Genomic DNA, 15,251 nt, shown 5'->3' on the forward strand with positions numbered 1-15,251 from the left:
AATAACCATATAAACATATGGTTTCTACTTCGCGGATTTTCTTATTTCGCGGGTGGCTCTGGAACGCAACCCCCGCGATGGAGGAGGGATTACTGTACACATACATACATACACATACATATATATACACACACATACATACACACATTTATCTATATATATATATATATATATATATATATATATATATATATATATATATATATATATATATATATATAAAGGAGAGTTGGGATCCGAGAGACTGTGTTTGTGGAGGGATGGAGAGTTAAGGCGGGTGTTGGAGTCACGTGATCATCTCCCCTCCCATTCACCTCATTTCATTCACTTCATTTCGCTCCGAGCTGAGCTCCGCAGCTGGTGCGGTCTTGCTGTTCTTGATTTGCTTTTCACATGGCCAACTATACGTTGCATGCTCAAGAGTAAGCTCAGCGCACAACTTGGTCATATTACAACTGGAGGGGCGAACTGACAACATGGTATACAAAGAGATCCTTAACAAATAATTATTGGTATAATTTCCCTCAGTTTATTATTTAAAATTTTAAAGCAGTACTTCGCCGCTGCAAAGCGCTGGTATTTTGCAAGTATGTATATATATATATATATATATATATATATATATATATATATATATATATATATGTAGATATATATGTATATGTAGATATGTGTATATGTAGATATGTATATATATTTATATATGTTTATGTATATATATATGTTTACATAACCTCTTTAACACACTACTTCTCCGCTGCGAAGCGCGGGTATTTTGCTAGTATAGATATATATCTCTCTATATATATATATATATATATATATATATATATATATATATATATATAGAGAGAGAGAGAGAGAGAGAGAGAAAAGAAGAAAGAAAACCTTTTCAAATTGAGGTAAAATATACCACTAACAATTTGTTAAGGATCTGTTTTTTTGTGTAGCTGACTTCACACAGCCTCTCCACTGTTTTATAAATGAACGTCATATAAGGTCTTCCTTTTTCGTTGCTTCGCCAACGGAAGCAGCCTTTTTATTTAATCCTGTTTTTACGATTGTTCTGTTTGTATACCAGTTTGTCAGTTCAGCACTCTGGTTGTAATATGAGCAAGCTGTGCAAGCACACTCTTGAGAATGCAACGTATAGTTGTACAGGAGAAAAGCAATCTTGCCTGAAATCAATAGCAACCTTTTGTAGGTCTATGAACTTAATTTAAACTTTAGGTTTACACGGTGCTTTGTTTCAGAAGTACCTGCACTCATGAATATGTCTGTATGCGTCAGTCGCTCAAATCCCCGCGGTTCGCACCGGCGACGTTCTGCTTTTAAATTTTTATTAAGAAGAAAAGAAAACCTTTTAAAATTGAGGTAAAATATACCAATAACAGTTTGTTAAGGATCTGTTTTTTTGTGAAGCTGCCTTCACTCGAGTGATCACTTCGAGCTTTAAGCCTGAGAAATCACCCCGTAAATGCACACGTTTAATTGCACATCTGTTAATATGTATGCTTACACAGTATTAAAAGACACTCAACAATTACAAAGTATTAAAAGACACTCAACAATTAACGTCATTTACCTTCGTTCCTGTGTTTGACTCGTGCTGTAAATCTCTTCCTTGTTTTCACTTCACGTGATTACGTAGGAGGCGTAATACGTGATGACGCGATACGTGACTCCGCCTCCTCCATTAGAGCATATGGACAAAAAACAGGTTCCAGTTATGACCATTACGCGTAGAATTTCGAAATGAAACCTGCCTAACTTTTGTAAGTAAGCTGTAAGGAATGAGCCTGCCAAATTTCAGCCTTCCACCTACACGGGAAGTTGGAAAATTAGTGATAAGTGAGTCAGTCAGTCAGTCAGTCAGTCAGTGAGGGCTTTGCCTTTTATTAATTAGTATAGATTCATTACATTTATATAGCGCTTTTCTCAGTACTCAAAGCGCTATCCAAACAGGAAAGAACCAGGAAGCGAACCCACAATCTTCCACAGTCTCCTTACTGCAAAGCAGCAGCACTATCAGCACTATATATTACATTATACAGATAAATTTATAATTTCATTTAAAAAATGTATATTGTTAATGATTAAAATATGCAAGGACTCATTGGTGCAGCGGTATTGATGAGCTGGCAGCCGTTCAGGGATTGCTCCTGCCTCGCGCTGTACGCTTGCTGGGACTGGTGCGACCCTGGATGGATAGACGGATGGAATAATTAAACATATACTATGAAGATATTTCAATGTTACTTAAAATTTTGAAGAATCGGCGTTCTAAGCTTACAGATGGCTTGACATTTATTACAGATCTGATTGTGTGGTGATTGGTTATTTGGAGAAAGAAAAGGACGGACAGGAATTGGGGGTTAGTATGTTTGAAAGAGACAGCACTGCTGCAATAAATTATTTCATTGAAGGCACACGGCACAGCAAGCATCTTGCGGCAGGCAGGAACAATCTATGGAGGGGGTGCATACTCATTGCTACCACTGCACCATCGTGCCTCAATGTTTTATACATGCTTTAATTTCTATCATTATGAAAATGATATTAAGTTTACATCTTTATATTTAAATTGTTCAGAGAGCTGTAACATCACAAATGTAGTGGATTCTGTGTCCTGTTGGCATAAGAGAAAGCTCGTTTAAGGAGCACGTAGTGATTCATACACATAAGAGTACATAGAACACCACATGGAATACGAAGCATTTGACATGCTACTTTAGTTACGATGGGATTTGAGAAAATATTAAACAATTTTAAGATGGAGTTTATGATGTTCTACTTTAATGACAAAATAAACTACGTGATTAAAGTGGAAATTTCAATCTTTTTTTCAAACTGTGTCCCAGTTTTTTTTCTTTTTTCTGTACCCTAATACGCTTCCATATGACACTGAAACGGTGGGCTACGACTCGCCTTTTAACGGCGACTTTGATATCTGACCACTTCCTATTTATTTCGGGCACTGTGCGACTTTGAGAACTTGAACGTTCAAGTTTCTCTGCCACTCAATCAGCTTTCTTTAGTTGTTTATATCGCTGCTTAAATCAACAAATAGTACGTTTTTCCTTGCCTCTACTTGGTATTTGCTGAAATTCTTCTTTTTCCCCCAAAGCTTTTGCCGTTGTCTTTTCATGCAACGCAACTCATGATGGGCTAGTTATATTGATTTGCATATTCAAAAAGTCATAATTCTGGGAGGAGTCAGGGTGGGGTGGCAGGCGCGTGCACGAGCGTTACTTTTCACGCTGACCAGGATTTATGGAGCGGAACAACGTGGAAGTTGGCATACACACAGATTTATGCAACTGGATTTTGTTTTAGTGTGAATTCTACACACAGTGTTATTATGCATGAGGCCCTTGGAGACTAAAAACAAAAGTGATGTACCAGCATCAGCTGATCGGTTCCCAGCCAGTCATAGTGCTGAATATGTTTGTGTAGCTGCTGGCAGCTGTGTGAAAACAATACTAAATGTCATTATAAGTCAACATCTGCCTCAAAATAGTTAAACTGACTATATTAGGACCCCTTCACTCTGTTATATGTCTCTTCTACCTTTACCTGCACTAATAACCTATACCGACTTTCATGTCTTTTGCTTCCATACCAAAATTACATTTCAGGTCCTTCAGTTCTGTTTTGCCATTCACTATTAGCAGAAGATCAATTGCATACAAGACATCTGAAGGCAGTTCTACATTTCAATTCTTCACTTTTATTCTTACCATTTATATCAATAAGCTTGAAGCACATGCTTAGAGAAACCCTAAATTCACCTGAAAAAATTTTACTTTGGAGTTATTTTTAAAATCATCAAAGATGTTAACAATTTAACATATATTTAACTATAACTCCATCAATGCATTTCTCACTAACTCTTAAAACACCTTCTAAATCTAACATTCCTTTTACTAGTGAACAATATCTGAATCTCTTACTTTGCTGGATTTGTTTTATAGCATTGGCTTCACAATGATGATCATAATCATAGTTCTTTGATCTCAAATATTTTCACTGAATAAGATGCACTCTTCAAAATCTTCTCTCTAAGATGAACAGACTATTTTTCTTTGGTTGCTTTCATTATCCATATGGTGACTCAAAAGACTGACTTTGTTACAGCTGGTTTCACCAGGTGATTCTTGGAGCTATTTTGGAAGAACAATTTTGCTAATTCCACACTATATTCATATTCCAACTAGTTTGATGTCATCTGCTTAGACACATTCTTATCAAGTTCATTTACATAAACAAAACTGCTTTGTGGCCTGTGACACTTTTCCAGCCATCTGCATAGTGTGCCTTTAATGGACTACACTATTAAAAGCTTTTTAAAAATAAACAAAATATAACTTTAGAAACCTGTTTAATCAAATGTTTTTCTTATTTCATATTTCGTGAAACATGATCTCCTCATCCGAGACCGTGCTAGCTGTGTCACTAATACGTAACAGATGCTGCTCAACGTTTCTGATAATAATTGCTTCCACACATGCTAAGCTTCCTTACTTATAGTAACTAGGATTGCTCTGGTCACCTTATTTATATAACTGGACAACATCAGGTAGTTTCCAAATATTCCTTTCCCAATACATCACTAACCCTTTAGTTGAGATGTAACTGGTGCTGGTGGTACAATCATCATCAGTATGCAAAGGTCCTGAAAACAGGCACCTCAGACTCTGGGGTGGATGCCAATAGACAGTGTGCACAGTTACATTTGACAGCGACCCACTTTTTTCTACCTCTCTAGGATGGGTTCCACAACACTCTAGAAATGCATACTCTCTCTACAGGACACCTTGACAAGGTCTTCCAATTCTCTATTGCAGCCTTAACTGTAGAAACCTCCAACTCAGGTTTGGTCACCCTATGCTCAGAGGTGCTGGATTAGGATGCAAAAGTCCTAACATCATACAACACCTGTATAATGTAAAGCCTTGGGAGTTTACAAGATAATCTGCAATAAGCTTTGCAATGTCAAACCTTACCTCTCTTCTCACATGCCAATTTGAAGCCTTATAACAGAACAAGCAATCTTAAGTTTAATTTATAAAAATGAAATGTAGTACATTTCTCTTAGACCCAATCCCAAGAAAACTAGTGAAAATCTGGAGTGCTGTTTAGGCATGCAGCCATTCTTAATACAATTAACAGTTTTGAATGACACAGCTCTACACTAAAAAGTGCCAGTTATCAGAATATTTTTGGACGGGAATTGGAGCTTAATAATAAGAAAAATGTTTCATATTTATAACTTCTAATTTGTATTCTAGACTACCTGAACAAATAAGTTGGTCTTACTTTACACCAATCACAAAAAACACAGTAACTTCTGCAGTAAATTATTATTTTTATATCTTCCAACAGAGTAAATTATACATTTCTTATGGTATTAGATTTAAGGTGGTGGCAATGTCTCTGGATTTGTTCACCTTTTTAACAAAAATGGGGTACAAGAGTAGGTGTTCTAATTACTGAGGGAGGACACCCATAAGCTTCTCTGGGGAAAGCCTGTGCCTCAGTGTTTAAATGCAGGTTATGTCAGATAGTTAAACATCAGACTCAGGAGGAACAATGTGGACTCTGTCCTGGTTCACTGAACAATATTGGATTCTAAAAGTGAGTGCCATATTCACGTATTTGCTCATTATTAAGAAATGTTTTTAATAGAACAGGCAAGTGAAATTGGCAGTGAAGCCACTGCTCCACTTTAACATTCAACATGATTTGTGCCCTTTCCGTATGCTCATTGTCAGCATCTGGATATAATTACAGGAGCAAATGTTACAGAAAAGTAAAAAAAAACAGTCAAAGAAACATAAGCATTAAAAGCTATGGTAAAGTATACACATTTTTATGAATTTCTCTTGTAGGCCAGGTAAGTACGTAGTAAGATCAATTAAAAATAAGAGAGATGAACAGAATGAGAAATTTGTAGGAGTAAAAGTAAGCAGCCATTGGGTTTTTCCAGGATTGATGGTGGGAAACACTACCATGCACTACTGTATATACTTCAAGATTCTACAAGCCTTTTTAGTCGCCCAGTTCACTGCCTACTAGATGACAGTTGATGAAGGTTCTTGTCAAAATGTAGACAGGAGGAAAACCGATTTACTCTTTACATTTGCAAACATTTAAATAATACATTAGACCTTCGAACAATGTACTTGAGGCTGATGAGCTAGAAGTGGAGTTGTTTAGTCATAATGCACAACTTCAATTGCATATTAAATAAATGCACAACAAAATCATTCTAATAAATAAAAAAATATATGTAATGCTCCCATTACAGTAAAGTTTGCGTTTATAAAAAATTATTTTATTTTCAATTGTGTAAAGCTTTATATTATCTACCTGTAAAAACATTGTGCCAACATCTTTCCTAAACTGTCTAGAAATTCACCTAATTTACAGTCATGATGTAACACTGGAAGTTTTTTAAAAACAAAACTCCATCAATCACTATGAGTTTCACTTAGAATTAATACTTGTATAAATAAATAATAAGCTGTTTTAATCAGCATTGGGTTAACAACAATTTTGGAGAATTAGAGTGGTTTGTGGGAGTATGAAAGTCACTAGAGTTTGCTGTAATGCTATGGATATTTGTATAGCAACGAATGAATACTCTTATAATGAAAGTTAGTTTTTCACAAAATTTTCTTCTGAAATATCAGTTACTAAAGCTTCTCATTCACAGTGTCACAATACTTTAACAAAACTAGATTTTACACTTCTAAACAAAGTCTTATACCATATTTAAAAAAATACTCACTCCATTATTAGGCTGTTTATGTATTCACTTCCATCCATGTGACCAAACTGGAAATCTCTGAAATTTAAAAGCAAAAATAAATGTTTTACCTTGTATTACGCTTAGGTTTTTAAATATTTTAATCAAAATATATATTACATATTGTATATTGTATTGTAACTTAGAAGTATTTCTAACTTATTTAAACACCACAGGAATTCAAAGATCACTGCAACAAAATAAATTGAAACATATGAGCGCACATGAACCCTTGTAGCAATAGGAGGTCCACTTCTCTAGTCTGTCAAAACACAGATAACATTAAATACATTATTCTTATTATTATGATGGAAATCTGGAATATATAAGGTGCAATTTTATAACCCGTGTATTAAATAAGGGTTATGGAAAGCCAAAGCCTATCCTGACAGGAATGGGAGAAAGAGCCCTGGAAATGGAAAGAATCCACTGCAAGGCCTACTCAGAAACATAACTGCACCCACACAGGACCCAAATAATCTAAACAGCATGTCTTTGGGGGTATGGGAGGAAAACCAGAGTGCCTGGAGGAAAATCCACTTAGAGGCAGGAGATAAGAAAAATAAACATTTCTTTGCACAACTGCCTTCTTAATATACTGCTTAAATATACAAATACCTGCTTGCGTGAGGAAATAATTTTATCAAAATATTCTGTTTAAAAACTAACTCATCATATAAATGTCACAACAGAAAATATTTACATTTACTCCTTTCTGAACATTTGCAAGGATTTTAAAACAAGGCAGTACACCTTCTTCTTGGCTTCTACAGCCAAGCCCTTAAAATTTAAATATTTAAATCTGAATTAAATCATTTACAGCTGTGAAGACCTTAGAAAGAAGAGATATATTAAATTAGGAATGAATACGCACATTTCATAATCAGTCTCTTTTATTAAGCAATTGCTACATAAATAAGGATGGAAAATTTGATAAATAAGACTTAACTTTCATACTAATTCTGCAAAGGTGTATATTGGGAGTGAAGTGTTGAAAACAGTAACAGGAGTATGACAAAGGACAGGTAAGCTTTAAATGACAGCACTGGACTGCAAACATGCAGTTACAGTAAAACTAGTTAAAATGCAAACAAAATATGGGTTATTAAGTGAGCAGTTTAGTTATGTAGATATGGTTCTAAAGATCTGAAGTTAAATACTTATAAACAATAAATAGTATCACTAAACTTCTGCAATATTTGTAATAAAAGTTCTTGTGATTACAATGGAATCCTTAGAATTCAAGTCACAGACAACCTTTCTTACCTGCTGAACTGGCTCCTGTAGTCTTTTGATACAGTCTGAATGAGAGATTTCAATCTGTAAGAAAAAGGAAACTTTCATCGCACAGGAAATTAATTTGGATGTAAGAAATTCATAATTAAAACCTGACTCACTAACATCTTAGGCATAAATGCATTAAAAAATGCAAGTTTTGAATGAATACCTTACTGATATTGGCCAAAGCACAGTTCATCAAGACAAAGGTGAAATACAAGATGTAGGCACTTACCTAATATTTTCCTCTGCGGGTTTTTTGTCATCCACAACAGCAATGGCCACAAGCTTTCCTGTAATTTTGTGAAATTCAGAATATTGATACTGAAGAACTTTAGAGGTACAAGTTGAAAAAGTAAAGTTTACATACAAATCAAGTAAAAAAATACTGCACCAAATACTAATCTAAACATATCGCAACTACGAAAACCAGACAACAATAGGATACAGTTTTTCATTTTTAATTCTGATTTTAAGTTTATGAACTATTACCGGCTTTCCTTAAATTGCACGCTTCCCAATCAAATTCGAGATAATTTTAATTTCTCTGTTTCTTTTTAAATGATGTACACAATTCTGAATGCTATACAACATTTTCTTTCAATAACTTAAGGATAATAAGAGTCATTAAACAAAGGTTTCCAAGTAAAAATATAACAGCACTGACAAATATTAAAGAAGCAATGTGGTCACTATTTAAGAACAAAATTAGAAATCACTGGCTTAAAGCTCTTGTATGATTTCATTTATAGGGTGATCATTTCACCTGTTTCTCCAAGTTCATACAAAGTATAACCATCAATGTTCAGGTATCCTTGGAATCTTTCCTTATTGATCCAGGTAGAGAGATCCCCATCTTCATATTCTACAAATTAAAAAAAACAAAAAAAGTTTCTTTACATGCCAGTAAAAACAAAGCAAGTCAGACTGGAGTAAAAATTACCTAACTGGGCTACCCAAGAAACATCCAAAAAAATCATTTCTAAGTCATTTTTAACTTATTTTAATTAATTTCCAAAATCTAATGTGATGCACAACAGCTTTACAAATGAAACGATATACAGGATACACTGACTGGGTGCATACCATAACAGGTGAAATAAGACATTTTACCTGAAATTGCTTTAACAGCAATATTTTAAAACACATTCATTTGTCCATTTTCAAAAGCTAGTGCAGATATCTAATTTGACAATACCAGGAATAAAGTAATACAACAACCTGTGCAATTCAAGTAAAAATTGAGTATTCAGGAAAGAACACAAATATCAGTTCAACATTACTTTGTGTAGGGATTCTTATACTTTTTAATCCAAGGATCCAAATAAGAAAGTTAATAGCATACTGGGACTCAAGAAGAGGATTATCACTATTATGACATCACAGCCATTAATAGACAAATAACAGCCATATAATAAAAAGTTGGTTCCTTTTCTATTGAACAATATTTCTTACATGATTATTACTAAAAGAGAAAAGAAAAAAGGAAATGTACTGTTAATAAAATAATAATTATCATTCAAAACAGGGAATAGATTTCTGAGGTATTTCTATCAGTGTAAATGCTTAGTGCAAGCTTTAGTAAAGCTGAGAGCTCTGATTTTTGAACGGAGAGTAGGAATGATCACTCAAGTTAGTTACTTGATTCATGGCACCAGATAAGGAATACATTAGTCAAAAAACAATTAGCTGATGCAGTCCTTCAATAACATAATTTAAAGAAAATAAAAAAAAAGAACACTCTTCAGATAAGCCCCATCATTAACAATACATTTTTCTAAGTGACTTCACAAACAGTTCAGCATATCTCATTTTTAATTTAACAATTTAGTACAGTAAGTAAAAAAAAAATGCACTATTTATATTTTATCTGGTGACAGGATAAATCTTGATAAACAAAATGGTGATCTGACCCATTTGAAAAAATATAACGCTGACTGATATTGTATTGAATGTCTACAGCTTGTCTCAATGCTTGGATATTTTCTGTTTTTCAAACAGTGCAACAAATATGTTCTTGACCAATAGGATGAAATTTATTGAACCACTCTATACAGTGTTACGAGAAGGAATTCTTCACTGAGGCACATTTCTATCTATCTACTGTATATGCAAAATCAATTGAATAATAAAATAAAATAAATTGAACTTCATGCAAAATCTTCCTTGCCCCTCTGTTACAGACAGATACAATCCATCCCATAACAGCAAACGTGGTGAAGGACCAACCACTTGGCCATGGCCACTGCTTTTAGCATATAACATTTACCCCCGACTCTATTTGCTCACCCTTAATAACACCCTGAAAATAGTCACAGTGTTGTGACACAATCAATTTCGTTTCGACTTTTCAAACTAGCCCTGCGGTCCTTTGTCCTCACAAGCACGTCTGTAATTCCTTCCTCTCTCCCATTTTGTACATGTGTGTCTTGGCATGTCAGTCATCACAAGTTTGATCGTTTTATTCATTGTGAGAGGGGTGGGTGGTGTTGAGAGGAATACTTTTTACTATCTCGTGGTACAGAAAAGAAAGCTCCCTGTGATGTGTCAACTGCACTATTTCACATTTGACCATAATAAATTATATGGTAAATAAGGTGTGGGGTATCGCTTGCCACGGAATTTGGGGCTTAGACAAACTTGGTTAACTGATCATGCAACCCATTACAAACATGTCCACGAATCAGAGATTAAGAAAACCCTTAGGGAACTGTAAAGATACAGTACTGGTACAGTATACTTCAATTTTTTTCAATTTATATGGAATCACATGCAGTTTAATGTCTTAATATTTCATGAAATCAAGGCACAGAACAAATAAACAACGGTAAATAAAACAAATAAGTCAAGGAATTACTAAGTGTACAAAATTGTATTCAAATTTTTGATTCAACACTGCCTCCGACAAAAAATACCTTTTCACACTGAAGAACCACCTTTTCACCAACTCGACAGTATACAAACACCCTGTGTGATAAACTGAAGATTTAAATCTCGATTCATTGGTCCATGAGACTTTCTTCCAGTCTGCAGTAGCAGGCAGCCAGTATTTCAAGGCCCTGTTTTATCCTTTAAGGAATGGCTTTCTTACCGCCACTTTCACTGTCAAACCTGCAGCACAAAGTCTCCTTTTCACAGCAGAAACTGACGTTTGCTTTTTCTGACCTGCACTGTTAAGCTGTGCTTGAAGCTGTTGAGCTGTGAGGCGCCTATCATGCAACCTGGTGACCCTCAGAAACTTGTCTTCTGCATTGGCTTATGACTTTGAGTCTGCCAGATCTCATCCTATCAGAGTTTCTTTCAATTTCCAATTGCCTTTGGACTGTGTAGGACACCGGACTTACTGACACGATTTTTTTTTTTTTTTTGCAGTTTATCTAAAATGAAAGGCTTACACTTCCAAGGTTAATAATGGCCCGTCTCATTTCATTTGTTAAATTACATTTTCTTGCCATTATCGCTGGAATTTTCAACTTTCTACAGTGTAATTTTGTCCAAGTGGTACTTCAGAGGGTATAGTAACACAGTAGTCCTTTCCAAACCTGCTTTAAGACAGTCAGAGGGGTTTTAAGTAATCAAAAGAAGTTGTGATACCTGTGCAAATTACAAGGTATAATTCACTTTAATTGCTACAGAACATCTATAGGTTGTAACATATTAGTTGTTCCCTGAAGAAGGTCCATTACTAATTTTCTGAATTTTCCTTTTTATCCAGTTTTTGCCAATGTAAACATTAAATTTAAATCCCTGGCAGTTTACTGCTTAACTTTTCACCATTTTAGGTCATTCGTTGTAATTCAGCTGATTAAATGTGAAAAAAAAACTGGAAAAACCGAGGTGTTCCAAATCTTGTGTGTATGTCTTATTCAAATTATATAAAACAAATATGGCAATATGTAAACATAATTATTGTAAATGTAACTTAAGCATATAAATAGACCAAACCTCTGAGCAAAAAATGCATATAACTACTACTTTGAAAAAATGTAGCATAAGGAAAATTAGATTCCACAGCTTTCATGAAGAATAATAAAGCCAAGTGGGTGAAATGAGCCAGGTTTCCTAAGCAGTAAAGATGTAGAATATTTGATTTTATGACAAACTACATCACAAAGATAAAAACTCTGCCCATCATTTCTCTGTCCTTACATATCAGTAGTGAAAATGGAAATCCTTCACATATGAAGCACATGGATTTATCTATAGTTATAAAACAGGGACTAAAGGGATATACTTACCAATTTTGTTTAATCCCAGATGCATGTTAGCTCTTCTTTGGACTGCTTGCTAAGATACATTGATGTTCTTTAACCAACTCCAGCACTGCCTTTGGAGAAGTTATTTTTATTCTTTTTCAAAGCTTATGCACCAGAATTATACCACCTCTTTTTGGTTGGTGTTAAAGTGCCATGATACGCTGAATGTGCAAGATTCTCTTTGCTAACGTATTTTCTTTAATTATGCTAATTACATTTTGGTTAGCCGCCCTGATACCTGGCAAGCAAAGTCAATTAAATTTATTAGAAGTATATACTTTGGTAACCAAAGTGTGTGTAAAAAACACTGTGCACTTTTTGGGGTTTGGGAATCAAGAACAAAAGAAGAGCGGCCAACGCAATTCATGACCTCACACTCTAATATACCAGCAAGCCCGCAATTCTCGAAAGAATCGCAAATCCAAGAATGGCAATCACCTCATGGAGGGTGGGTGCGTCCTGGGAAATGTCATTTAATTAAATAAACATATTTGTACTAAAGCGGTTTCTTTTTGGAGCTGTGACTCATGTGGTTGTGGTGTTTCAGAAGTGCGTTGTAGGCGCCTTGTTTCCATCAGGACGTAAATGCATGACAATATCGTGGTGAAACGGAGGCTCACCGTCATCACTTTGAAACAGAATTGCCACTTCATTAACGATGGGAACATTGTATCGTCTCGGATCCTGTTCTTTGTCCTTTAAAAGCACTAAGGCAATTGTAGTTGGTGCCACACCGTCCGCCTCTGCTGTTGTATTGGCTTCTCTTTCAACCTCATGTAGCATTTTTATAGAGTCTGCTAATGGGCGATTGTTTATGACTTCAGCTACGTTTCTCATTATTAGCTCTGTGGTTGATATACTGCGTCATCTAGATGTAACACGTACATTTGGGCACATTTGCAGTGGTGATTTGGCTCAGGGTGCACTGTTCCAATCCGATGCAATATTTGTCAACACATGCGAAAGCAGTATGGGTCATTCTGTTATTGTTTTTCTTCATGCAGTCTCGTTTTTGTTTTTTTATGGCTGTGTCGTCGTATATGCGGTGGTGTGGCCGGTCGGGTCCGGGCGGCTTTACAACCTGGCGTACACGCTTTACCTCAGGTTTAGTTCAAAGGTCGTAGGCATGGTAAAGTTTCCATTTAATTCAATAACCCCATCTGAACTAAAGCGGTTTGTTTGTGTGGGCGCCTTCGTTCATTGTTTTTATCCATGTTGTTTGGGCGACACCTACTGACTCTGGTTTGAACTAAAACAGTTTCTTTGTGTGGGCGCCTTTGTTCATTGTCTTTATCCATGTTGTTTGAGCGCCACCTACTGACTCTGGGAAGCCGCTGCATTTGACTCTGGGGTGGGCGCCGCCACGTTTTGGGATGCCGCTGTGTTTGACTCTGGAGTGGGCGCCAAGGCCGCAGTGCGCATGCACCTCGGTGCATCCGCCATGCATAAATTAACTGTGGTTTAGTAAGATAGATTCTTGACATCCAAACAATTAGGAATCTAATTATATGTAGAAGGTATACGCCTGGACAAACTGGTGAGGAAGGCAGGTTCTACTGTAGGCATGGAGCTGGACAGTTTGACATCTGTGGCAGAGCGACGGTCTGTTTTACCTGCATTTTTATCACTCTTTAATTTAATATTGTTTTTTCAGTATGCTGCTGCTGGAGTATGTGAATTTCCACTTGGGATTAATAAAGTATCTATCTATCTACCTATCTAAGCAGAGGGTATTCTGAAATAGTAATTGTGGTGTCACATTTCAGTCTGATCTACGCTTTAGAAAGCAATGAGAGTACATTGTAAAAGAATTAAGAGAAATTCAGAGGTAATAAAAATGATTTTTGCATTGAAGTGTGTGAGTTGTAAGCAAAACTGGAAGAAGCTGTACCTTTTTTAAAAAAAATAAGCCAACTGACAGATACACAAACTTTATGATCATCAATTTTTGGGGTAAAGGTAGTTAGGGAATTGAACATTACTATTATTAATTTAGAAGACACCCTTATTGAAGATGACTTACAAAGCATGGTATAAAAAGCAGAAGAGTGTTTAGAAAGTGCAAGCATTCAAAGTATCAGAGAACAAGAAGCAAGAAGAAGTAGTGTTATTACTGCTATATAATTATACCTGCAACTAGACTAAGACAGAAATCGGTATCCTAAAACTCTTTGTCAGTACAACAACAGTTATCCTATAGATGAGAAAACTAAGCAGTTCCAAATAGGGGTGTGCGAGATTGGCAAAAAATGATATATTGATATTTTCTGGGACTTTGAAGATAATCATAATTAGACAATATTTTGCATCTTTTAAAAACATGTTTGTAAAAGTCTTATTGATCTAGCTTGGTCCTGATAACAGGATATTAATTGTAGCTTACTAATGAGATTAATGGAAACAACAGTTCAGGAAAGCTAAAATAACACAAAAACATTAAAATCACCAGTCAAAGTGTTACGGAGATCAAACAGTGCAAGTGGGAATAAACTATTTCAAAATGGCCTACAGGATTTGCACAAAATACCAACAAAGCTATTATAACGAGAGTGTTTTAAACAGACATGTATCCTTAATGTAAACAAGATATGAATCCAAAGAAAATAAAATACTAATCATAAGTGAACTACAGGACATAAACATTATAGTCTAGATAAGCATAAACTGCTCTGCTGTAAGTTGTATTGCACGGCATACAAGCAAGAACAAAAATCTAACATGCTATACTATAGTGTTAAAATTCAAACCTATGTCAAATACTGCAGAGGAAAAAACGATGGCATTTGAAAACAAATTCTGTCATATATTGCACAAAGATACAAAAAAGCCCAAACCTATAACATTTTTAAACAAATTACTAACTTCAAGTTTTGTCCAATATTGCACAAAGACATCAGAAAAAATAA

General features: G+C 35.3%; 1 protein-coding gene across 3 annotated transcripts in view; it reads right to left on the reverse strand.

The window, feature by feature from the left end:
* LOC114653862 (protein disulfide-isomerase TMX3-like) overlaps nucleotides 1–15,251 on the reverse strand; it is a 1,157,775-nt gene that overhangs the window by 11,561 nt on the left and 1,130,963 nt on the right. For all 3 annotated transcript variants that reach the window (XM_051929281.1, XM_051929279.1, XM_051929280.1), the window contains 4 exons: nucleotides 8,856–8,954; nucleotides 8,325–8,382; nucleotides 8,078–8,131; nucleotides 6,794–6,850 (listed from right to left, as the gene is read on the reverse strand). In XM_051929281.1, coding sequence (XP_051785241.1) covers nucleotides 6,794–6,850; nucleotides 8,078–8,131; nucleotides 8,325–8,382; nucleotides 8,856–8,954 — 268 coding nt within the window. The remainder of the gene's footprint in view (nucleotides 1–6,793; nucleotides 6,851–8,077; nucleotides 8,132–8,324; nucleotides 8,383–8,855; nucleotides 8,955–15,251) is intronic.

The sequence above is a fragment of the Erpetoichthys calabaricus genome, chromosome 6, assembly GCF_900747795.2.
Source record: "Erpetoichthys calabaricus chromosome 6, fErpCal1.3, whole genome shotgun sequence".
NCBI lineage: Eukaryota > Metazoa > Chordata > Cladistia > Polypteriformes > Polypteridae > Erpetoichthys > Erpetoichthys calabaricus.